Source organism: Caretta caretta, chromosome 10 (genome assembly GCF_965140235.1).
Source record: "Caretta caretta isolate rCarCar2 chromosome 10, rCarCar1.hap1, whole genome shotgun sequence".
Classification (NCBI taxonomy): Eukaryota; Metazoa; Chordata; order Testudines; family Cheloniidae; genus Caretta; species Caretta caretta.
In genome coordinates, this window is record NC_134215.1 from 20,180,757 (window position 1) to 20,206,867 (window position 26,111).

General features: G+C 40.8%; 1 protein-coding gene across 2 annotated transcripts in view; it reads right to left on the reverse strand.

The window, feature by feature from the left end:
- Positions 1–350: 350 nt before the first annotated feature.
- The window catches only part of BMERB1 (bMERB domain containing 1), a 127,236-nt gene continuing 101,475 nt past the window's right edge, over positions 351–26,111 (reverse strand). For both annotated transcript variants that reach the window (XM_075132754.1, XM_048866837.2), the window contains exons 3-6: positions 22,218–22,291; positions 11,712–11,826; positions 9,887–9,969; positions 351–6,573 (exon numbers count right to left, since the gene is read on the reverse strand). In XM_075132754.1, the coding sequence (XP_074988855.1) occupies positions 6,461–6,573; positions 9,887–9,969; positions 11,712–11,826; positions 22,218–22,291 (385 nt within the window). In that variant the 3' untranslated portion in view covers positions 351–6,460. The remainder of the gene's footprint in view (positions 6,574–9,886; positions 9,970–11,711; positions 11,827–22,217; positions 22,292–26,111) is intronic.

The following is a 26,111-nucleotide window of genomic DNA, read 5'->3' on the forward strand; positions in this document are numbered from 1 at the left end:
CTAACAAAAAGATGTGATTCTCTGAGGTGAAGTACCTGGTTTCATGTAGTGATCAATCTCCCTTCAATTAAAGGCTCCTGAACCAGGATTAGATTTTGTGGGAGCAGAGGTCCTTAAATCCACAAAATTGATTGTGTGCAAATGCTGGTTAGAGCTGGGATTTCTGACAAAGGAAGTAAGCTACAAGACAACTTGTGCACAATGTACAGATGGGAAATGATCACTGATCACCCCGAGGCATGTGCTGGTTGTTGGTAAAGATGAGGAACTGTTCACAGATGACTTAGAGCTTGTTGTGTTCATAATTGTTTTTATAGCAACATTCTTGTCATATAAAGGTTAGAGCTGACTTGCAAGCACAGATAAATATTTATTTCATAGGCAGGAGCACCAAGAAAAAATTCAGCTGTAATGTAGATATATAGAGAGACATATACATTACAGTAGGTGGACAACATTACATAGAACAATTGGTTTGTTCACACTTCTCTGAATATTCCTTATGTGATGACTACAGATTGTCCAGTTTGTTCATTTTTGTTACTTAATAAGTAGCAGTAATGTGGATTCATGTTTTGATGTAAGACTCACTAGAGTCCTGCTTAGAAATACATATTAATTGGGTATCAAAACACCCCAACACTTACACACTCACCTCCATATTTCCCTTAAACAAAGTCTGTAACATTTTTAGAAGTTACACATTTCTAACCTGTGATAAATAATCATTCTCTGGTTAGCCTAATTTTGGGGTTGGGTCTAAACCACAAAGTTGGAATCCAGATCTAAATTTCCCTGATATCTGGGTGTGTTCAGATCCAGAGATTTGATTCAGCCGTGTCTGTTGTAAAGAAGAGGCCCAGAAGTGAATTCTGGTTATGAAGCTAACTTCTTCAAATTTCAGGAGCTGTTGATTCAGGGTTTTGGTTTGGCCAACTATACAGGAAAGAGCCACCTGTGAACTTCAGAGGTTAATCTAAATTCCACTAGATCTCAAGGTGTTTGGATCTAGAGTTATGATTCCACATTACCCACTTCAGAGTAAAGAATGAGTAGCTAAAAAACAGCCATTCCCTACGGGGCCTCACTTCCCTAAAGCCTAATTCTGTAGCTGCTCTACACATGAAACTCCCATTGAAGATCACACACAGGTCAGTTGTAGAGTCAGGACACAAAGCTGCAATTAGTACAAAACAAACAGATGTGTTCGAGGGGGAAAAAAGCACCTTTCAGCTCAATTCAACCTATCAAATAACCCAGTTGTTCTTCACTTTATTAATTCAAAACAATGTTAAATTTATTTATGTGTTTATTTGGCTCCAAGCAGCATGGCCTCACTGATTGTGTCCATTTAACTGATTGCAGAAAGGCTTTTAAGCCCATTTGGGAAAATATGAAGTGTGAACAAAGCTTGACAATAATATATAAACTTATGAGCACCAACCAAATAAAACACATAGGGCTCCATTTACCACAAAAAGATACAGCCATTCCATAACTTTTCTCTTTTGCATACACTGATGTTCAGTATGTAATTGGGTGGGTTTGGATGATGGTCTAAAAGTATTCATGTGTAAAAATTTAATACCCTTCTGTTAAGGATGACACCTATGAAAGGATTAACTGTGTCAGTTACAAGTAGCTACTAGTTAACAATGTCTTGTTCTCCTAGTAGGATTAGCCAAGGAAAGCATTTGGATGGTGTAATCTATTTAATGTGTGTTGTACATATCCAATATATATTGGTTTAGTATATTATTGTCACTTCCAGTCTACAAGGAGAGTTGTATAGGAGGAGTTTCTCTGGAGTTGGATTGAATTGGTTCATTGTAATTTGGAAAAAAATGTCTCTCTCTTTATATTTGCATCTTTCTGATCTCCTGTTCCTATAAATTCAGTTAAGATGAGTTGAATTAATCTGATAATAAAATCAGTTATTGTCAGATATGTCTTACAAACTCTGGAACACTATTACTCCAAACATGGAAGTAAAATAAACCTAAACTCTTAATTCATTAGCACATACCATTTTGCTGTGATTCCTACAGTCGGGAAAAACAGTGGTGGTAATAATATAGTAGAGGCAGCAGGATTCTCTTAACAATACCGCTTGATCTCATCATCATCCCTCCTTCCCCATATGTTATCTGTGGTCCACCATGGTATATCATTCTAGGACCACTACATAGCTGGATCCTGAGAACACACAGTACTAGACTGCTGGTAGAACTGGTAAAGTACTTCCCTAGTGAAAACACCAGCCAGTGTAGACAGTATAGACTGTTGCAGCCTCTGATGGACTTTACCTCTTCCCCTGGCTGCTGTTAAACCATCCTGGCCAGGGAGGGCTTTTATCTCTGATTCAGGAAGAGCCAATGATTTGCTGTTAGGCAAATGTCATATACTATATAAAAAATAAATCTTGGCGTGATACTGCTGGACACCGAGGGCTTTACCTCCCTTGTCCCCTTCTCCACCTCACCTTGCAAATGACTGAGGTTAAACACAAGGCTGGGAATTGTCTCTTGGTTTCTGCATCTTTCTGGGACATGGCAAATTATACTTCTGCAGTGATTAGTTGAGGGGAAAAGTCATGGAAGTGGCTCCTTTTTACTGAGTTCTATTTCTATGGAGTGTAATCTGTGGGAGATTGTGCATTTTTTCATTGGCATAGAGCCCTTCAGGTTTCTTTCACAAACTATATGAATTTACAAAATTATTCTTTTTTTGCATAAAGCTAACCTAACTTTTCTGGAAGGAGATTGTGCACAAGACATTACATTCTACTCTAGTTCACAACTCATTGCTCTTGGTAGCTTGAAGAAAAGTAACAAATGTTTTAGATAACACTATATCTTCGTTTATTTGGAAACACATTTATCTCTACTTTGCTGTAGAGTTTCATCATTTTCAGGGGGGTTTGGGGACTGTGAAATCCTTCACAAAATGTAACCTAGTGTAGCTGTAGGGAGCAATTTTCCCTTGACATATAGACTTGATGTTCTAACATGTCTTTTCTCTCTTGAACTTTTATGATTTTCTGATGCATTGGTATTTAACTTGATACAAATGGTAGTAAATGGCCACGGTTTTCAGAAGTGACTAGTGATTTTGGATGCCCAACTTGACACAACTTAAGTGGCGTGATTTTCAGAAATTACCAACCAAGCAGGCTCTGTTAAATGTCTCAAGTTGGGCCCCCCAAAACTGAGGCATCTAAAATCATTAATCGCTTTTGAAAATTTCAGCTAAGTATCTTTTACTTTTAAAAAGCTGCAGTCATAGAAAGAAGTACATTTCCAAGATATTCTGTGATGGGTTTTAGCCACATGACTCTTACTAACTTTAAGAAGCTAAATGGCAATGAACCCTCACTTGAAATATATACTGTATGAGTTCAGTTTTCAAAGAAAATGGGTGGTATTTGCAGAAGCATCCAGTACCAAGTCTGCTTGGATTGGAGTCCAAAGGTGAAATCTCCATTGACTTCAGGGGGAGCAGAGTTAGGCTGTGGAAAATCTGACTATGCAAGTCTAGCAATTCATTGCAAGACTTGTGGCCCTCAGGATCCTTGATTCTACTTCTAAATGAACCACCGATTAACACTGGACAAGTCACTCACCTTCTATGCCTTACACAACCCAAGTGATAAAAAAGTAGATAAAACTAAGACTTCACTGATAAACGAGATCTTCCACTTGATCTGATCTGTAAATTCTGAAAATGAAAGGATCACTTTAATTACTGATACTTTAGTTCTGTTCCCTCAAGACACCAATTACAAATGCCTGATTACAAGCATGTTCATAGATGCTTAGCTCTCTTCATTGTGCTTGTTCTTTTTAATTTAATTGTGATAAGATGTTCTACTGCCACTGTACTGTGGAGATGTACCCCAATCATGAATGCCCAATCACACAAAGGTCTGTTTTGGGGCTCTCTTTTAATTGAATTTGCTGTCCAGGCCCACCTCCCATCTGGAAAATCCTGCTGATTTCTCCCCATCCCTCAGGAGAATCTGACCTTCCTAGATGTGAATCCCCAGCAGTCTCTCCTATCTTGACCAAGGCCAGTCATCTACCAGAAAGTCTAAATACTCCTACTAACCCCCCTGCCCCAATCTCCAAGTCATCTCTCTCCCTCTATCAGTTGCAGCCTTGTGATTAGCCTATTATTCAGGACACCCAACTTTCCTGATTCATCAGTATACACAAAGAGGTGTATTAAATATCTAATTCCTCTTTCAGACCTTAAATTTGACACTTCCTGAGGAAGTCCCACTCCTAACACTACCTACATCCTTCCTCACCCCTGTTAATAATATACAGCCATCCAATATTTCTGTTAAAACACTGCACGTGATAGAGAATAAGGGACTGGTCCAAAGCAATGAGAAGGTATCAGAAACTTCAGGGGGGTTATTTGATTGTCCACAGTCTGGTTGATTTTTTTTCTTGTGCATTTTCCTTAAAATTTATTCAGATTATAAACAATTCCCTGCTTCGATGCACATTTTATGCTGACCCTACAACCAGCCTGACACAAATCTGGGTGCACCAAATTCTGACAGCTCCAGAGGTGAATGTGAAGCTATATGTCAGCACACATGCACATCCATATAGTACTTTGATTAAAATATTTAAAGTGCTGCTTTAATATTTAAACTTGAATATTTTCTCCTCCCTTATTTCTGATCCCTAAGGAACATTTTGCAGTAACATATGTTCTTTGTTTCTTATGCCTGCTCCCCTGCTGCTCTTTATTCTTTTTGTAGTATGGTTCTTGAAAGAAGTCTGTGACAGCGAAACAGGTTGTTTGAGATGCAAATGCTACATATTGGACCAATAAAGCTCAGGCATGTATAGTATATAATGATATATACTAATTTGAATGTTTACATCCCTGAATCTGAACTAGACACTGATTCAGCTCTTTCAGAAATGTTTAACATCTACCTTTAGTTACATAACTTGCTGATATTTTTACTGGCTTCCCCTGCTGTAACTATTATTTCCCGTGGGTTTATATGTAGTGTTCTGCTTATCCAGCATTAAGAAATGGTTGTTCAGCTTGAAAAACCGTTTTTCTTTTAGGCACGTTCCACCATCTTTTTTTTAAAGCACAATATTTTCACATCAGAACATCTTCATTTAGCTACTTACACCCATCACAACATTCACCAAAACATATGATATACTAGTCACACAAATGCACCATCTTACTGACAGCTAGCAAAGGGACAACTATATTTTATATGTGTTCATCTGCATACCAATTGAAATGTGAAACACAGATGTATCAGACCTAATTGTTTTTCCCTTGTTTCAAAACCACTTTTTTAGGTACTGCTATCTTTTTAGTACCGAAAACTTCACCTTTTATGTTTATTATTTTTAATCTTGAAGACAGAATTTGGGGACATTTTGTCTTTTTATAATACTTGACAGCTAATGTTTCCCATGGCCATTAAGAATCTGAGTAATAGCCCTTTTCAGCACCCTGCTTCATAAGTTTAAATGATCCTGCTGCCTTCATGTTTTTCTCCCCTTCTGGACAGCAACCTATTTAGCCTGTGATACATAATCTCATAGTGCATTTAGTCGTGGTTTTAATAGTTGACTGCACTCTCAGTATTATTGCATCTCTGCAAGATGGAAGGCTTGTAAGCCAATAAATGATGCAGTGTTTGAATTTACACCAAAAACTATAGCTATGCCTGCTAAGAATTTAGCAGAAACCAATATCCAAATGGACAGGTAATCTCTGTTTGAATTGGGTTATTTAAAAGTGACAAAGGACATTTGACCACAGGGTCACTGAAATGCCATAATAAAATACAAGCCAATGAGCAGGATCTTTGTTGTTATCTGTTCCCTGTGAAGAACTGAAAATGAAACTAAACAGCAAAGTAGTCAAATGTCGTACTAGTTCAATAAATATTTTGTATGCAACACCGGTTAGTACTAAATTTGCTTCATCTATTGGTTGCACTATATACAGTATCGCTACTCTAAGGTTTCATTTTGAAAAATAGCCAAGACAGGACATTTTTATATTCAGACCGTGGCATGTGTTTGAATGAAATTTGCCAAGCGAAAAAGGTGTATAACAAATCCTACAAAGTGCTGAATTTTTAAAACTGCTATTTTAAACATTATTTGGTAAAATATACACTTTTCTAATTTACTTTTGCCACAGAGTTGTATTTGTCTTTTCAGCTATTTTTACCTATCTGTTCTGGTCATTGGACAGCTGCTATATATATTCCTTTATTTTAAGCATGCGCATTGAGTGATCCATGCAAAAGTGAAGGATTCACCATTGGTACATTCAGTACATTACTGTAATGTTTACAGTATTTCTTGATTTGACTATCAGGATGCTTTAAAATCCTTTCACCCTACAGTTTTATCCAATGAAAGCATTTGAAAAAAAGACAGACTTGGTAGAGAGACTGGAGCTACATGATGTTGCATTGCGTGGCCCCACAACAATCTTTAATAATAGCTATTCCTGCTTTGGCGACGGTGGGCTTGCTTGGAGGAGGTTCTGCCTTCTTTTCTGCTGGGTTACCTGTGACATTCAGAACAGGACACCATTAAAACCTAGAGTTAGACCAAACTATTTCCTTCTGCTTTCAGTACACAGTATCCTGCAGTATCACATAGGCCTACCTTCTAGACAGAGTTTATTTTACATTCTTTGAAAAATGTTCTTAGTGATGTTGAAAGATACCAGCCTATGTGATGACTGACCCCACCAAAGGAACAGAAGGCCTGCCCACTTAGGTGAGAGAGGGGACACAGAATCCAGACATCAAACTGAAAAGGGGGGATTTAGGTGTAAATCATATGGTTAAAATGAAGGAACAAGAAAGGGAAACCAAGCAGGGAACCTCAGACAACACCCACTACTCTGAGAAGGAGTCCAAGGAATCAGTGGATACTATCTGGCAGCCCTGGAGACTGAAGTGTTCTGTTACACTGCTGCAGCCCACTCATTACCCTACTGTAAGTTCCCCTCACTGCTCTGTCCAAGTGCCTTGGTCCACAGATAGATTAGTGTGTGAGGGTCAGCTCCTCCTTAGTCAGTGGGTGTAAATGAGTATAACTCCACTGACTAAGTTCCCTGATCCGTTCAGCCCGCAGAGACTGATACCTTTGTTATGAGTTTGGTACCAGTTGTGCTGGTGGTTTTGTGATGCCCAGTACAAGTTTTGTGGAGAACCTCATTTTGCTTTTTCCAACAACTGGTCATCAGATGGGATTAGCTTTCAGCCACTAACAGCCTGTGCCAGATTCAAATTAACTCTAAAGGCAAAAAGGCTTTATATTCCATTGCCAATCCACTTCCACACAAAGTCAGCTTCTTGTATCAGACCCATGTACTGTGGATATGTACAACTGACCACCATAAATATCATAGTATTTTGAATTCTCTTTATGGACCTGTATGCCACAATATCCGTCAGTGTTATCCTCTATATCTTCCAATGTATATAATAAGCCAGGATGCTGAGAAGGGATAAATCTTGGGCTAGTGGAAGAGTCTGTGGATTTGGAATGTTCATATGCAGCACTTTCCTTTTGTTGGACTCAGGAAGAGCATCAGTGGCTGGCACTTGATTTATTGTATTCCCGTTGAAACTATGGCACATTTTAAAATAGCCATACTTCTCAGTAATTAAATCTCTCCTTCATATCTTGCCTATGCGGTTTATGTAGGTAATGATGGTGCCCAACTTATATGGTTTGTCAGACAGTCGGAACCTTCACAGTTTACTCCAGTTCCTCTTTACATAATATCCAATTAATAAAGAGAAATAATCTTTTCCTATTGATGAAAATAAGATAAAAATGCTGTATAGCATGTTATAGTGGGCAGCTGGCCTTTGCAGCCATCTCTCTGTTAAGATTTGGGGACCTTTTCTTCCTAATTGAAAGTAAAGATTAAAACAAACATGAACTATAGAACTGATGGGTCCCTGATTGAGTTTATCTAAAAGAGTAAGAATGCAGCTATCTGGAAAAATTGGAGGTTCACCCTTTTGACATAATTCTACTGAATAAGGCCTTAATTCAGCAAAGCACTTAAGCATGTGCATTGAAGTCAATGGAACTTGAGTAGGTTTTAAAGTTATGAACATATTAAAAGTGTTTTTCTGATAGGGATTTAATGGACATCAGGTAGGGAAACAAAACCTATCCAAGTGTAGGGAAAATGTATATGCTTTGGACAGCTACAAATATAGAAACCAGTTGTGGGGGAAAAAACAAATAGCACTAACACATGTGGTTTGTAATCCACGCCTTCTTAAAAGAACCATATGATAAGTTGAAAGTCATGGTCACTCTCCAAGTATATGTCAGAATCCTGTCAGAAAATCATGAAGAGAGTAAAGACAACTACTACAGAATAGGAAAATCAGCCATTGCTTATGGCAGAAGATAAACTAACATACATCTCTGAAAATATAACAAAAGGCAAACATACCCTAGATAAGAAGATATATGGTGGTAAAGGCAGCGTACACTGGACAGTAAGACTAAAGTTTGAAGTGTTGTATCCATGTAGAGACAAGATAGGTGAGGTAATATCTTTTATTGGACCAACTTCTGTTGGTGAAGGAGACAAGTGTTCAAGATACACAGGGCTCTTCATCAGGTTCAGACGAAGAGCACTGTGTAGCTTGAAAGCTTGTCTCCTTTGCCAACAGAAGTTGGTCCAATAAAAGATATTACCACACCCACCTTGTCTCTGTAGTAAGAGTAAAGAGCAGGGTTAGATTAAACAAGTTTAATCCCAGGAAGTAAATCTATGAGACAAATGCAGCGTTAGGGAGTTTCTTAACAAAGGGGTAAGTAAATCTGGAAAGGGCTTCACTCATCTATCCTTGGACTAATCCAGTGATGTGCTCCAGTTTTGCAATTGACCTGAATGGGAGTAGGACTGGGTTCTAAACTCAGAACATCCCGTTCCAGCATGCACTGGGCTTTATGTAAAACCCAGGAAGACTTCTCTGATAACAGTCCCTTCTTTGGTTGTTCCAAAGTCCTGTCTAGAAACCTGGAGCATATTACACCCATATCCCTACTACACATGGTATGTAGTGTATAAGCCTTTCAAGATACCTTCCAACCTGCGTAGTTCCTGTCTTGGTAGACAAAAGGGTGGGTCTTTCAATTGTGTTAGCTCAAGCAAGTTGGCTTTATGTGACTGAAAAGCCAGGTTAACCATCATTAAGATATAAACTACTGTCACTATCACATAGGAAATCGTGCTCCCTGTAGTTAAAATTCTAGACTCCTCATAGGTGGAAACGCAGCCAGATAAAATGGTTTCAAGCACATTAATCTGCATTTTAACAGGATTTTTTAAAATCATGTTAAACTAAGTTGATTGAACTAACATGATTGAAATACACGCTCTTTTTGCTATCAAGAGAGGTAGGTAAGGACACAAACTACCGGCTGTGGAAGATCACACACACACACACACATTACTAAAATATGCAACAGTTTAAAACTGAGATTTGCAAAGCCACCTAGCACATTTGGATTTAATGTTGATGAGAATTGGAAATCCAAGTTCGCTAGTTGGTTTTCAAAATCTCATCCAAAATGGCTAGAAACAGAAGCTGGCATTTTGTGGTGGTGGTGTTTTTTTTGGGGGAGGGGGGTGGATTTTATATTAGTTCATTTTGTCTAAGCATTTTTGGGGATATTTTCAGAGACATGAGTGGGAGCAAGAGCCCACCTCTCATTGACTTTCAGTGGGAGTTGGGTGTCTAGCTGCCCTCTGTGCCTTTGAAAATCTATCCCCTTTCTTGCCAGAGTTTTTCAAAGATTTCTTTTCTTTTCCATTTGTTTTTAAACGTTAAACTCACTGGCAGGAGATCGTGTTACTTTGTCTAAGGGTTTTAACTTGATCCGAAGGAATTCAGCCATCTCCTTGTCTTCCTCTTGCTCTCTGTTGGTGCAAAAAGAGGGCGGGGGAAAAAAGGTTGTAGAAGAAAAAGCAGCGATTTCTACATTACACAAGGGGCTGTTTCTCTTAGTTAAGGCAAGAGCCATAAGAATCTTATTAATAGCAGTAATGCTTCTTTGCACTTATTTAGCACTTTTCATCTAAAGATCTCAAAGCTCATTAGAAACTTAATGAACTGAGAGAGAAATCCTGGCCCTATTGAAGTCAGTGGCAAAACTCTCATTGACTTCAGTGCGGCTGGGATTTTATTCTAGTGCTCACTGCTTAACCCTGAGAGACAGGCAAGTATTATCCCCACTATGCCCCTCATTCAGCAAAGCACTTCAGTTAAGCACATGCTTTGATGAATCAGGGCCTATACCAGTAGGAGAACCAAGGCATAGAGAAGTTAAATGGCTTGACAAGGTCACACCGCAAATCAGTGTCAAAACTAAAAACCAAACCCAATGGTCCATAATCCCAATTCCCATCTTCTAACCACTAAACCAGGCTCCTTCTAGAAAAAATAGCAAAGGAACATTATGATGTGCTATAATGCTCTCTGTTTAAAAGCCTGTCTAAGTGAAGATTTTGATTTTATTGTCTCATGCTGCCAGAACTCTCATTGAAGTCAACTAGTGTTGTGGTTGTGTGAGGATGGCAGGATCAGGCCCTCAGGAAATTAACGTCATTTTGCTAGTCTTTAGCATTCATGGAATTTTTGTTGCTATTCCATTTTTTCAATATTAAAGTGCACATTGGTTAAAAATTATTTCAGTTTAGTAGAAAAATCAGATTCATTAGCTACAGATACATTAAAGTAGAAGTACCAATAAATGTTGCAAGTGAGCAATAGAGAGCACTAATGCATTTCCAACTGTACTGTGTGTATTTTCAGTAGTCTAGCAGAATGGCATTTTTGAGGCCTTTATATTCTCTGGTTACAGATGATGCTTTATGCTTCATACACAGAACTAAGGGCTTATCAGCAGTTAAAACACTACAGTGGCACAGCTGCAGCTGCATCCCTATTGTGCTTCAGAGAAGACACTATCTAGACTCTCCTGTTGACATAGGTAATCCACCTCCCTGAGAGGCGGTAGCTAGGTTGATTTAGCGCAGTCTACACTAGGGGTTGGGTCGACTTAACTATGTCACTTGGAGGCATGGATTTTTCATACCCTGAGCAACATAGCTTTTCAGCTTAGACCAGGCCTAGGAGTCAGGGCTCTATTCTCAGCTCAGCTGCTGATCTCCTGTTTGATTTTGGGCAAATCTCTTCCCCTCTCTTTTCCTTCCCACCCTTTGCCTGTCTGATCTACTTCTTTAAGCTCCTTGGGACTCAAACTGTTATTACCATGTTTATAACTCGTCAATTTTGGTTGGAGCTTCTGTGCATTACAGTAATACAAATAATTGATGATGATAACATGAGCATTATGTATGTGCAAAGACCAATTTATACATGTTTGAAAATCATTTTTTGTTAGAATTCTCTTCCAAGTTTACTTCCCCCATCTAAGGCCAGGTCTACACTCAAAAGTTAAGTCAACGCAGCTACGTCACCCAGGGGTTTGAAAAACCCACACCTCTGAGCAACATAGTTAAGTCAACCTAACCCTCAGTGTAGACAGCACTAGGTCGATGGAAGAATTCTTCTGCTTCTGCCTCTCAGGAAGGTGAATTAACTACAGTGATGGGCTTGCCAAGTCTCTGAAACAAATTCAGGCACTTTCAGGCCTTACCTTAATCTCTCCACCTCTGCATCATCTACAAGAAAATCTCTTTTTTGCACCAGTTTATGGATCTTCTGAATCAATTCATCCTCTTTTTGTTTCTGCATTTTTGTTTTTTCTTTTTCTGATCAAAAACAGAAAGAATAAGACAAGGGTTAGGTACTCAGATTTCTAACAATACTTGACCAAAGAAAGTCAATGGCCTTTGTCCAGATTTACAGTAGGTGAGAGCAGGGCATGATCCAGGGTCATAATTTTCCAGGCCATAATATTTGCAACGTTTTATTATTTGGTAAAAATTCTTCCCTGCTTCTCCTGAAACCATAATGTAAAAACAATCCACTCTTTACAGAGAGGGTCAGGAGTGAATGGATATAGTGAGAAAGGGAAACATTTTTTTCAGTGCAAATATATAAGATTAATCAGTAAATTGTGTTCTTGTGTTCATTTGAGATAGAATCATAGAATATCAGGGTTGGAAGGGACCTCAGGAGGTCATCTAGTCCAACCCCCTGCTCAAAAGCAGGACCCATACCCAATTAAATCATCCCAGCCAGGGCTTTGTCAAGCCTGACCTTAAAAACGTCTAAGGAAGGAGTTTCCCCCACCTCCCTAGGCAACGCATTCCAGTGTTTCACCACCCTCCTAGTGAAAAAGTTTTTCCTAATATCCAACCTGAACCTCCCCCACTGCAACTTGAGACCATTACTCCTTGTCCTGTCCTCTTCCACCACTGAGAATAGTCTAGAACCATCCTCTCTGGAACTACCTCTCAGGTAGTTGAAAGCAGCTATCAAATCCCCCCTCATTCTTCTCTTCTGCAGACTAAACAATCCCAGTTCCCTCAGCCTCTCCTCATAACTCATGTGTTCCAGACCCCTAATCATTTTTGTTGCCCTTCGCTGGACTCTCTCCAATTTATCCACATCCTTCTTGTAGTGTGGGGCCCAAAACTGGACACACTACTCCAGATGAGGCCTCACCAATGTCGAATAGAGGGGGACGATCACGTCCCTCGATCTGCTCGCTATGCCCCTACTTATACATCCCAAAATGCCATTGGCCTTCTTGGCAACAAGGGCACACTGCTGGCTCATATCCAGCTTCTCGTCCACTGTCACCCCTAGGTCCTTTTCCGCAGAACTGCTGCCTAGCCATTCGGTCCCTAGTCTGTAGCTGTGCATTGGGTTCTTCCGTCCTAAGTGCAGGACCCTGCACTTATCCTTATTGAACCTCATCAGATTTCTTTTGGCCCAATCCTCCAATTTGTCTAGGTCCCTCTGTATCCTATCCCTGCCCTCCAGCGTATCTACCACTCCTCCCAGTTTAGTATCATCCGCAAATTTGCTGAGAGTGCAATCCACACCATCCTCCAGATCATTTATGAAGATATTGAACAAAACCGGCCCCAGGACCGACCCCTGGGGCACTCCACTTGACACCGGCTGCCAACTAGACATGGAGCCATTGATCACTACCCGTTGAGCCCGACAATCTAGCCAACTTTCTACCCACCTTATGGTGCATTCATCCAGCCCATACTTCCTTAACTTGCTGACAAGAATACTGTGGGAGACCGTGTCAAAAGCTTTGCTAAAGTCAAGATACACTAATACATCCACTGCTTTCCCTTCATCCACAGAACCAGTAATCTCATCATAGAAGGTGATTAGATTAGTCAGGCACGACCTTCCCTTGGTGAATCCATGCTGACTGTTCCTGATCACTTTCCTCTCATGTAAGTGCTTCAGGATTGATTCTTTGAGGACCTGCTCCATGATTTTTACGGGGACTGAAGTGAGGCTGACTGGCCTGTAGTTCCCAGGATCCTCCTTCTTCCCTTTTTTAAAGATTGGCACTACATTAGCCTTTTTCCAGTCATCCGGGACTTCCCCTGTTCGCCACGAGTTTTCAAAGATAATGGCCAATGGCACTGCAATCACAGCCGCCAGGTCCTTTAGCACTCTCGGATGCAACTCATCTGGCCCCATGGACTTGTGCACGTCCAGTTTTTCTAAATAGTCCCTAACCACCTCTTTCTCCACAGAGGGCTGGCCATCTATTCCCCATGTTGTGATGCCTAGCACAGCAGTCTGGGAGCTGACCGTGTTCTTGAAGACAGAGGCAAAAAAAGCATTGAGTACATTAGCTTTTTCCACATCCTCCGTCACTAGCTTGCCTCCCTCATTCATTAAGGGGCCCACACTTTCCTTGGCTTTCTTCTTGTTGCCAACATACCTGAAGAAACCCTTCTTGTTACTCTTAACATCTCTCGCTAGCTGCAGCTCCAGGTGCGATTTGACCCTCCTAATTTCATTCCTACATGCCCGAGCAATATTTTTGTACTCTTCCCCGGTCATATGTCCAACCTTCCACTTCTTGTAAGCTTCTTTTTTATGCTTAAGATCCGCTAGGATTTCACCGTTAAGCCAAGCTGGTCGCCTGCCATATTTACTATTCTTACGACACATCGGGATGGTTTGTCCCTGTAACCTCAACAGGGATTCCTTGAAATACAGCCAGCTCTCCTGGACTCCTTTCCCCTTCATGTTAGTCCCCCAGGGGATCCTACCCATCCGTTCCCTGAGGGAGTCGAAGTCTGCTTTCCTGAAGTCCAGGGTCTGTATCCTGCTGCTTACCTTTCTTCCCTGTGTCAGGATCCTGAACTCAACCAACTCATGGTCACTGCCTCCCAGATTCCCATCCACTTTTGCTTCCCCCACTAATTCTTCCCGGTTTGTGAGCAGCAGGTCAAGAAAAGCTCCCCCCCTCGTTGGCTCCTCTAGCACTTGCACCAGGAAATTGTTCCCTACGCTTTCCAAAAACTTCCTGGATAATTATTGGCAAGTCCTAAAGGCCAGCCAATCCATAAGCCAGGGTCTAGAAAGGTGACCCCAAGGCAGGTATATAGGCTCCTAATGAAAGCAAGGCACTGCTGTCCAATGATGCTACCTTGTTGGGGATGATCCCTGCTACCTGTTTATTCTGACTGCTTCTGCTCCAGGTTGCTCTTGTTTCTGACTGGCTTCGGTCTGTGCTTGCTCCTGCTCCAGCATCTATTCCAGCCACAGCTCATCAGCTGTCCTGCCACTAGGACACTGGATTGGGTCTCAGGAGATATGAGTTCTGCTACCAGCACTGCCACTGAGCTGCAATGTGGTGTTAGACAAGTCATTGTTATGACTCCCCAGAAAACAGAAATCCCCCTCTGTGAAAATCTTCATGCTTTGAAAACATGTTTTTCCATGTTTCCCAAATCAGGACGAAAAGTTACAAGTGCAAAATTTTCATTGGACGGGATTTCCAGAAAAATATCGTTTGGGGACAATTACAGGGGAATTTTTTGGGTACCTCCCTGAAAGGCTCTTAGCAACTTCACTTTCCCCCTGCAGGCAGAAAGAGAAATTGACGAGAGCCTTCAAGACAGGCTGCCAGAGGCTGAGCACCCACCCTCTCCCCCTGGCTACTAGCTACTTTTCCTCAGGCAGAAAGTGAAATTGACAAGAGCTTCCAGGTGGGCAGATGAGGAGCCATCATTTCAATTTTCCTAATGAAAAATCAAATTTTCTGCAAAATTGAAATCTTTTGGCAAAATGAAAAATTTCAGTCTTACAAAAGGGCCATTTTCTGTTGGAAAATCATTCCAACAGAAAATTCCTGACCAGCTCTAGTCACTGTATCTCTATTTCCCCTGACACTCTTTGTCTTGTCTATGTAAAATGTAAGCCCTTCAAGGCAGGGACTGTCTCTTGCTGCATGTTTGCACAGTGCCTAGCACAATAGCTGTACTGTGATATTAATAATAAAACATTCATTAGTTCAAAACCTTTGCTAAATTTTCAATCTAAAAATCCCTCCACGGCACCATTTAGAGTTTATTTTCCTAATCTCCTTAAGAAGAGCATTTTTCAGTAAGGGCACAGTTCCATTAGAATAATGGGAAAACTCCCATTCACTTAATATGTGAATGTGATCAGGCCTCAGATAAGATGGAGCAACCTATATGACATCTCTGCCTCTCCCATTGTAATTTGGTACACACAGCAACATCAAAATATCAACTCTGATCAAAGTCAGGCACTAGAATTATTCCATTATAGTGGAGCTAAATAAAACTATTTTTTACCCAAATTTCAAAAGTCAGTGTAATCAATATTGTCCTAGTTAATCAGACAAAAACAGAGCCAATTTATCGTGACTAGATTGTCTGTCTGAAAATGATCGTTTCTGTTGAAGGATAGATTTGGCTGTCACATGCTAAAATTCTTGTAAATATGAGGGCTTAGGAGAGAGAGAGTTCAAAGGTATAAAACAAATATAGTTAAGACAAAACTCCCTAGGGCTAAAACTGAGCAAGTGGAGCAGTGATGGGAAAGCTAGAAGCTAATTCTAGCCAATACATTTCCTTAAAGAATTCAAAGTTTTTATGAGCAGAAAACAAAGCTTCACATTAAATCAAGAATTTTTGTTTTCAGTCGTGGAGTTGTGGAAGTGAGCTCAGAGAAACATCGAAAGTCCCTGGGATACATCTACAGTGTGATGCATTCAATATATCTTGTTCATTGACCAAATTTATAAGGGCTCCTAATACTTCTAAAAAATCCAGACATTTGAAAAGAGCTTTGATTTGCCCAAGGACTCCAGATGCATTTCCCACTGGAAATTTCTGCAATAAATCCACATCTTTAAAAAATGGGATAAAGGCATTTTGAAAGTTGGCTTTCAGAGATAATGAAATTCTGTAAATCTGAGCCTGGAAAATCATTATTCCTTGGAGAACTGTAAGTTACAGTTTGCCAGTGAAAGAGGAAATAAACAATTTGTAATGCACAAGAAGGCTACTTTGTTTTTCATGAGAAGTATTTTTAGTTTTTTATGAAAATAATATCTTTTACTCAAAAAATTAAGTGTGCATGTTATCATCAAATTCTGTCGGTGCTTCAAAGATTCCTCATTGTTACCTAAAATGGGCATGGGATGGCGGAATACTTGGGCATAATGTCAATGAACGCTTAATCTTAACATGTGCAGCAGAAATAAGAGAGGATATTTAAAACTAACGACTGCTGGACCATGCTGCAATGAGCCTCCTTCTCCCATCATGGAAGGTACGGAGCAGCCGTCACTATGCCACTATGTTACATCAATTTGGAATAAATGGGCCCGAAGAGTCAGCAGTGTTAGCATCACTCTGTCAGCGTCCAACATTAAACAGCATTGTGAAGGATGGCCATTTTTCCTGCTTTTGACCAACAGACAGGAGGGGAAGAAGAAACAGGATAGTAAAGGTGGAGAAAATACAGCTTTTGTTGATGGAGAATTCCCAGCAGCAGGTCAGTCACAGATGGGTGCTCTGGATTGGCAAGTCTGCCACAACAGCACTGCTCTGAGCTCTAGCTTATTTCCTGGTCTGGGGTGTCATCTGGTTGATTTGGCCCCTCTCCTACTGGTCTGTCTCAGGCTGGGCAGAGCTGGCTAGAGCTGGATGGGCTGTCTCATCTGATTGTGCTGGTGCCATGTGCTACAATTGACCTCAAGATCAAATCAGATGGAAAGCCAAGAGAGTGAGAAGATAGGAAGAAAAGAGTGGGGAAGGAAGGGGAAATAATCAGGATCTCATGTGTCTCTGATTTATGGAGTGGTGATGACCACGTGACCCTGAGGAAGTACCAAGGTCTGGACTTGAAGATGATGTGGTACCTTCTGGGGCCACAGGTGAAAGACAATGTCCCTGGAGGGAAGTAAAATGGAGACCTACAGGCCTTTTCCCTCCTCCAAGAATTTCCTGCCAGTTCACAGGTCCTCAGCCCCAAAAGTCTCTTTTTAAGAGCTCTGAAAAGGGATTTAATGGAAAGAATAGTCCATCCTCTCATTATTTGTTCATCATCAGACCTAACTTCTGAAATATCACATAAACCCATTAACTTCCAGTACAACACTCTTCTTGTTTACCAGATATGGTCTCAACACAGTCTTTGAATTATATCAGTAAAGACCTTTTGTTTAGACTAACTTCATCTTTCTGTTTTTCACTTTTACTAATTTTTATGAACAATCTTATGTAACAGTCGCAGTTGGACTTTTGTTACCTTTTTCTATCACCATTTGTTAATACAGATGACTGAACCATTCATAAGCTTTCGTCCACTTTCATCACTTGGACTCATCACTAGAGCAGGCCTGCTATGCTTCAATTGTTACAACACCACCATCTTCTCTATCTCCAGGTGAAGAGCCATCAATGGGATCAGAACACATGGATCCACTTATGGAAGGCCAGATGTGAAAGGGGAGAGGGCTGTGGGAGCAAGCTCACATGCGGATTGTCCTCCCACCCCACCCTTTTGGGGATCTGCTGACAAGTAAATGCAGATTGAGTGTTAGGGCTGGGTCCTACAGTCTTTATTCAGCTATCTCCTTTTACTAAAAGCCTGCTCCTGTTCCCATTTAAGTCAATGCAACTATGTCCATTGAAATCAATAAGAGCAGGAGCTGGCCCATACACAGCACAGTCAAAATATATATGAAAGGCATGACGATTGCTTTAGTCCATGTTTCTCTAGGCTGGGAAAATCCCAGTGCTAGCATTTAGTTCTGTGCAAAGGTCAACATCCCTATATTTATTAATCCCATTGCCTGCTCTTAATACTCAAATATTCTGTAGTGAATTTGCCAACAGCTGGCACTGCTGGAAATAAATGCTCAATAGATAAATATGCAAATATGACTCTGAGAAAGGATTGCTGGGTGGTACATTGTTCACAGTGTGCTAAGGTCTAAGAACGAACTGCTGTTTATTAAACTTTACTTAATTAATATTTTGTAATTTAAGCTGTGGGAGGGTGTTTCTAGGAAAAAGTAGTCCTAAGTATAAGCAAACCTCTCATTTAAACTTCTGTTTAGCTACAGGAATACAAGTAAGAGTAGGTCATTCTTACTTGTTATCCATGCAGCATTCACAATCCTTTGCAAAGGTTACCTTAAAATAAGCTCTGCTTGAATTATTCCCCCTTGGGTACTATTCATCCCATACATGTGTTAACACAAAATTGGAGGAATTGTTTGGCGCAAAAGTAGCTGAAATAATGTCAAGAAGAAAAAGAAGAAGAAACATGAAATGTGGAAAGGTTCTTATCCCACTGAGAAATGCTGCTATTTGTGTCTCGGGCTCGGAGGGGGAAAATGTAGATATGATCAGCTTCCTATTTTATGACTGACCTGCTGTTTCATTTCTGGCAAGGTTTTTTCTTCCCTTTTACCTTGTTTGCTAGCTGTGAAGTTTTTCTCACAGTGATAGGTGGAAAAATATAAGGACGAAAGGTACTATAGGCCCTGTACATACTTCTGGCGTCATTGTACTTATTGGCTTATATGAGGCATGTTTGTACATATAAGCAACAATTGTGAATCAATGTTTTTCTGGAAGTCTATTTAAGAGTTTTTAATAACTTATGCTTAGGCCCCAGGTGCTTAAAATAGGAGCAGCAGCTTTGGTAAGACAGTATTTAAAGTGTGTCCCTCAGCAAACCAGCTCAATTTTAAAAAATTGTTTTTTGCTGGCACTGCAAACCTTTCTCTTCCTCCATCTCTCATATAAGCATTGCCTGAGTGGCCAAAATCCCAGGTGTACCACAGCAGTGCTTGGCAGACTGGGGATGTATGTGGCAACAATGACTTTCTGCCACCTCTCCTTCCCCTCACATGTATGATCCTCGGGACAGTCAGGGAACCACTTCAGTCTGATAAAACTTAGAGCAACCTCAGTCCTGCTCTAAGTAGAGCTCTTGTGTAACATCACCACCACCTCACCAGTGGGCATTACATCAGCAAGGATAGTTGCAGTGTGTGTGCCAGCCACACCTTTCCTACTCCAAAATATCCCCTACACTAAGGGACCAAGAGGATTGAGTTCAAAGGGGGAGGGAACCTCTCTCTCCACTTAGGGGAGAGTTTGTGCTGCCAGAACCCCCCATTCAGGATTACAATTATGCTCTGTAAATCAAGATGGGCTACTGAGTTCCAGACAACTTCACTTTCAGCAGGCATACAAGGGGGCAAGATTTTTCCTCTCAGCCCTGATTCTCTGTGACCTTGCACCTTGCCAAGTCATTTCCACCTGTACAAAGTGAGTGCAAGGCTGATTTAAAACTTTTCTGACCACAGTATCAATTTTATACTGTTGTATATAATTTGATTAAAAAAATAAAAGGCTAATTTTCTTAATGCGTTTCTAGGCATTTCACCCTTCCTCAGAGTTTCCAGCTCATTGCTGAATTCAGCAAGGCTGTTGTAACCAGCCCTCACTCAGTGTGGCACTCTGTCTCCTTCTAGTGGTGTCTAGTGCACATATGGAAGCCTGCTACAATCTTGGCTGACAAAGATTAGTCTTTTAGCATCGGCAGTAGACACTCATATATTTAGATGCAGAAGTCTTAGGTTCAGCCCCCTCTACTGATGACCCACACAGGGACATGGCATTACACTAAGCTGCAGAACTTACTTAGGGAACCTTACTGTGGAATCTATATCCAGTGTACACAGTGTTCACAGAATCATGAATACACTGATGTATTATCCCAGAGCCTACCAAGGGAAAGCAAATCTGCTGCATTTAATAATACAGCATGGGGTTAACAGGACAAATTGCTATGGTAAAGAAAACATCTCAGTCAACACACACATTCTTATTAAAATATCTCATGTCATTACAGGAATGGTTTGCTTCATTGAGTTCTAGTATCCACTGGACACAATCCTTATTACCATTACTGTGTTTTTTATTTAAGATGAAATGAAAATGCAAACACGAGATTCAGCTCCACCTGAGGTTGTTAATTTTTATTTAAACCATTCTAGGTGGGCTGTATTGTTCCTTTTGAAAGACTCATGGAAGATTTCATATCTAATTATAACTTCTTAGCCAAAGTTCTGCCCCAGACAAAATTATGTTCATCTGAATGATACAAGGCCATTTCATTACTTTATTAAAAGAAGAGTAGCCATGTTCGGTAAACCCCTACCCTTCTAATAGTTCCCATGTATTGCAGTGGAACTAATCTCATTTTCTGGACCAAACCCTCTGCCATCCCCCTCAGCAACCAGATTACCTCTGCCTACAGTAGATTCATGGGTGAGAGAGAGGTAAACCCTGCAAAGACTTCATTTGAAGTAAAAGATCAGTGACTAGGAACAGGCAAAGAGAATTTCAGGTTCTTTGGCTCTGTGTGTGTGTGGCACTGATTTTGCATTCATGCTTATGTCAGCAATTGCACAATCCTTTAAAAAAGTTTATTAGAGAATGAATAAAGGTTGTTCAAAAGGTGGTAAAAATAACATACCCCCCACCCTCACTATCAGCTGCTGAGTAACACTATGTTGACTGACAGATTCACAGAATTCAGAGTAGCAGCCATGTTAGTCTGTATCCCCAAAAAGAAAAGGAGTACTTGTGGCACCTTAGAGACTAACAAATTTATTTGAGCATAAGCTTTCATGAGCTGCTGTAGCTCACGAAAGCTTATGCTCAAATAAATTTGTTAGTCTCTAAGGTGCCACAAGTACTCCTTTTCTTTTTGCAGATTTACAGAATGTATAGTCAGGTGAAGAATTGAAGGGTTGGCATGAATTGATAAGAGGGGGTGTACAGTAAAATCAATGGGAATTGGCCAAATTCTGCTTTTGGTCACGGACACACTGGAGTCAACAGAGCATACCAAGGGCTTATCACAGAAGTAAATGCTTGTAGGGTCAAGCCCTAGGTTCCTTTTCTGGAATAAGATGGTGGCTCAGAATTTTGCGAAGTAACAAGAGGAGAAGCTGAGCTAAAAGAACAAGGAGGCCAACCAGTTAAGTCCTTACTAAAACAAAGTTATCAATTGATTCTAGTGGGAGTTTTTACTGAGTAAGGACTCCAGGACTGCGCCCAAGGAGGATTCTACACATGCTTGGAGCAATGACGTTGTTGAGAATTTAGGATCAGGCCCTTAAAGATTCAGGTAAACATGGACTGGCCCTTTTCCTCAGCCCTCTCTGAAAAGCCCCATACTTTCAGCTATTTTCTTAGGTTATAGTTTGGCTTATAGGGAGCAACAATTAATTAGTATCTCTAGGAAACACACAGAAACCCATATCCAAGGTTTAATTTCTCATCAGACCACACCCAGATGTTCAATATCTATCAACATTTTCCATTCTTCAGCACACTCTCCTTCACATAATGTGTCAACATAGTGTGTCAACAGTGGTTCTCATACAGTTTTCAAGGGACTGAAAGAATCTTGGAAGGGGCAGAAGGGGCAGATGAAATACAGCAAAGAATTTGAGAAAAATAGAAAGCAGAAAGAAGACCAAACAAAACCTGAGAGAAACTAAGGACATTAGAAAAGAGAGCAAAGTACGGGAAACATATGGAGAGGGATGGAAATGCCAGTGAGAGGGATTGTGCCTGGCTTGGAGTTGCAGGTATCTGGCCCACAGAAGGGTTTCTGTTTTTTGTAAGGTTGGCATAGAAATTACCTGGAATTGCTACTAAATTCTGAAGCTCCTGTTTAAGGTTCATGATGTCCTTGCACAGCTGGATGTCATCCATCCTGCAGAAACAGAAAAAGCAGATCAGGAATATACATACTTGTTACATGTATTTGTAGGTCCAGATAAACCACCTGTGAAACATGTACTACAGCCCTTTGCTTGGGGCTTCATGCATCTGCTTGAGGTATGGATATTTAGCCCATGCACCAGACTGCCACCAGTCACAGACACCTTTCAACAGTGTTGCAGAACAAATAACCTCCATTATAATGCCCTACCAGGTGACCTCTCCTATCAGTGCTTTTTGTACCATGCAGATCTAATCTATATATTTTTATTGTCAAATTAGCTGCTTTTTCCTTTTCTGCTGCTCACCCTACCTCTGAAAATGGGCACCTGCATATTTAATAAATCAGCAGTAGAACTGTGTCAAGGGCTACAGCAATAAGCAGGGCAATCCCCAATTGCTACAGTTCAGCTAGCATTCACTAGGTAAAAGGGAGAGTGCAAGTATGAAAGAGAGACTGGTTCAGTGGTTAGACTACTAGCCTGGGACTTGGCACTTTAACTCATTGTTCTATTTTTTGTTTTCCCATTGACTTCTTCTGTGATGTTGGAAAGATCTCTCTGTGCCAGAGTTCCCCATCTGTTAAAATGAGAATAATAGTGTTTGTGGTGTGAAGATAAAGATTGCAAGTTGCTCAGATAGTGTAGTATTGGAGGTCATATAAGTTCAATAGGTAGAGAATAATGCAACATAACTAAGACCCAGTCCTGTGAGGTGCTGAGCATTCTCAGCTCCCATTGAAGATGATATAGGGTGACCAGAGGGCAAGTGTTAAAAATCGGGTGTAGGGGAAAATAGGTGCCTATATAAGAAAAAGCCCGCAAAATCGGGGCTGTCCCTATAAAATCGGGACATCTGGTCACCCTAAGTTGATAGCACCTCAGAGGGAGGCATTCATCATCATAGTAGAAGCAGTAATACAATGCAAATGTTGATGATCTAGTAATCATTGTGATCTAGCAATCTTCCCAGAAAATACTACATTTTAGATTAACATTTGGATTCAGCTTCATTAGCAGAACTGTGCTTATGCTCATGTACTGCAGCTGAGGGCTGTTTCTGGGGCTGCTGTTTCCAAATCACATTTCAAAGAAGAAAATGAATATAAAAGTTAACCTTTAAGATGCACTGTTCTGCTCAGGTGCCTTTCCCAGATCAGTGTTGCTAGCTCTGTCTGCACCCACCTACAGACTCCCTATTTCACATACTCCAGTTCCAGGAGTTGATTCTCCAAGTCAGCTGTATTTCTGCTGAATCTCTGCTACACACTCCATCCTTATTATTACATTGTTGCACAATACCTATTGGTCAAGCCTTCTAAATGTGAGAGAGGATATTATAGCACAGGGAATTACAAGGGGACTTTGTGATAGAAGGCCCAGAACTGTAGCGGGCTCATATGAGAAACAGACAGGGAGAGAGCAAAGGATAATAAAATCAAACTATAGAATTAAGTGTGTCGTGGGAAAGTAGGCATTTCTGTCACAAGCAAGATCTTAATCACAAATTGAGTCCACATCCTCCCTCAGGCCCCTACACTGAACACTGGCCTCCCTAGAGACCTATCCCTCAGCTGCTTTGCTCATGTTATTAAAACATGCTGATCTCTTTATTGCTTGGTACTTTGCTTATCTCCATCTTGTCAGCTCCTTTGTTTATGTAAGAAGGGAGCAATGGCTATTCCTTCCAGTTCTGGTTTCTGTCCTCACAGATGGTGTCAATGGGATAATCTTCATATGACCTCCCTCCTTTCTTCCCTATCAGTTCCAAATGCCCCTGTGCACCTCAGCCAGGAAGCAACACATCTTCCAGGATCTCTGCTTGTACAGTCTGCCAACAGGGTGAGAGCCTTGCTCTTCCTATATCATGATTAATCTTCACCCTGTGCCCTAATCACTAATTCACTATTATGTTTGTACCCAATATACAGAGAGGCAGAAACCTTCATACTGAAGGATATTTTCTTCTCAGGTTCTCCACATTGTTCATGCTGATCATGAGCAAAGTCTGCTTCATTATGCTGAATGGTACTGAAATTACTTTTATCAATGAATAATCTTAAACACTATGCCTGTAGGAGACTCAGTAATAAAATGTGCTGGGGAGGAAGCAAAACACATAGCTCCTTATCCATTTTGTATTTGTACAGTTTGGATGTTGTGTACTACTATAATATATTTGAATACAATAACTGTTCTCAGGAAGGAGACATTTTTCTCAGGAGGAAAATGTTCAGTATTGATCTGCTGTTTTCGGCTCGTGTCTACAGGCCAAATCCTCAGCTGGTGTAAAGTGGTGTAGTTCTAGTGCAATCAATTTATACCAGCTGAGGATCTGGCCCATAATATTTTCTTTTAAAAAGTCTTCTTCCACCATATAAATTGGTCCCAATTTGGAAAACTTGGGCCAGAGAGGCGCTGGTCACAACTCCGCATTGTGCCAGTCTGACCCCCTCCACTCCAAAATGGAGTCCCAGAGGGTGATATTAATTGCTGTCCACCCTCATGGTTTCTTTCAAGGGATTTCAAATGTTGTTAGAGCCTGCTAAGATGTACTCCATCGATTAATCCCCAGGTCTTGCTGGCCACACCTCCTCTCTGGCCAGCATCGCCCAGTTTGGTGGCAGTGCTGGCCTCTTGTACTTTCCCCAGCCACAGAGGGAAGGTTATGGCCCCCATCACCACTGCAACTTCTGCCTCCTAGGGCCGCCCATATAGTTTTAGCTGCCAACGGTCCCCACCAGTTCAGATCCTGCTTTCTTCACATACCATATTCCCAGCATATCTCTGTTGATTCATGAACTTTGTCATTCCTGCCTCATAGCTCTTTAGAGATAAGTAAATAACTCTCCATGGCAGAAATAGCCCTGTTACCATCTGAATTCGAAATGTCATGAGCAATTTGACCTTTCCAGAGCCGCAGCGCCTCAAGCTGGTGGGTTTTGGTGACTGACAAAAGCTAAACCTACCATCTGCACTGACTTTCTAAGCTCCTTCTAATATCTTTCCTCCCTTCGGTGTGAAACAACCTTTGTGACTCATCCACTCCACATACTGCCTAGCAAAAATCTGCCCAATTGTTCCCCCAACAGCCTAGTTGCATGGAAAGAGCACCCCTGCAAGCTCTGCAGTAGCACCAAAGGGAAGACCCAGTGGGAATTAATGCTGCTTCAAAAGCACCAACTCCCAATGAATTTCTCATTCAAAATCCACACAGTCAGCAAGGCATAATGAGAAAGAGAGAGAGAGAGACTGGTCCCCACCTCCAAACCATAATATACCACTTACACAGCTCCAGTGTGTAAGTGCTAGGATACAGCAATGATCGAAACACCTAAGACAGAAAGAAGAATATCTGCAGTGTCCCAGAGAGGGGGGAGTCTACACAGGAGCAGAAGCAATGTCCCTTTTTGCACCCCCACAGCTCTGCAGAGCCCAGTTCCCTCCACTCATGACAGCTGAGAGGACATTCTAATTCTCCTAATTATTACAACAGCTTTTGTATAAAAGGAACATATGCCCTACAAATAAATCCACATGGTCACAAGGCAGATGAACAGGAAAAGATATATATAAGTTTTTGTTTAGCTTATCTAAAAGGTCTGATCTACTTCCCCAGCACCATTCTCTCTCATTTTGGAAAGTAACCAGGTAGATCAGGTCAATCAGGTTGTATGGAATCCAAAGTTCCTTTCCATCCAGTATGGTTAGTATGGTATGGATGAAATTCCCAGCCCTTCTAATCTGTCTGCAAAGCAGTTTGAGATGTTTTATATGAAAGTTCCAATATATAAATAAATGTAACTGAATACA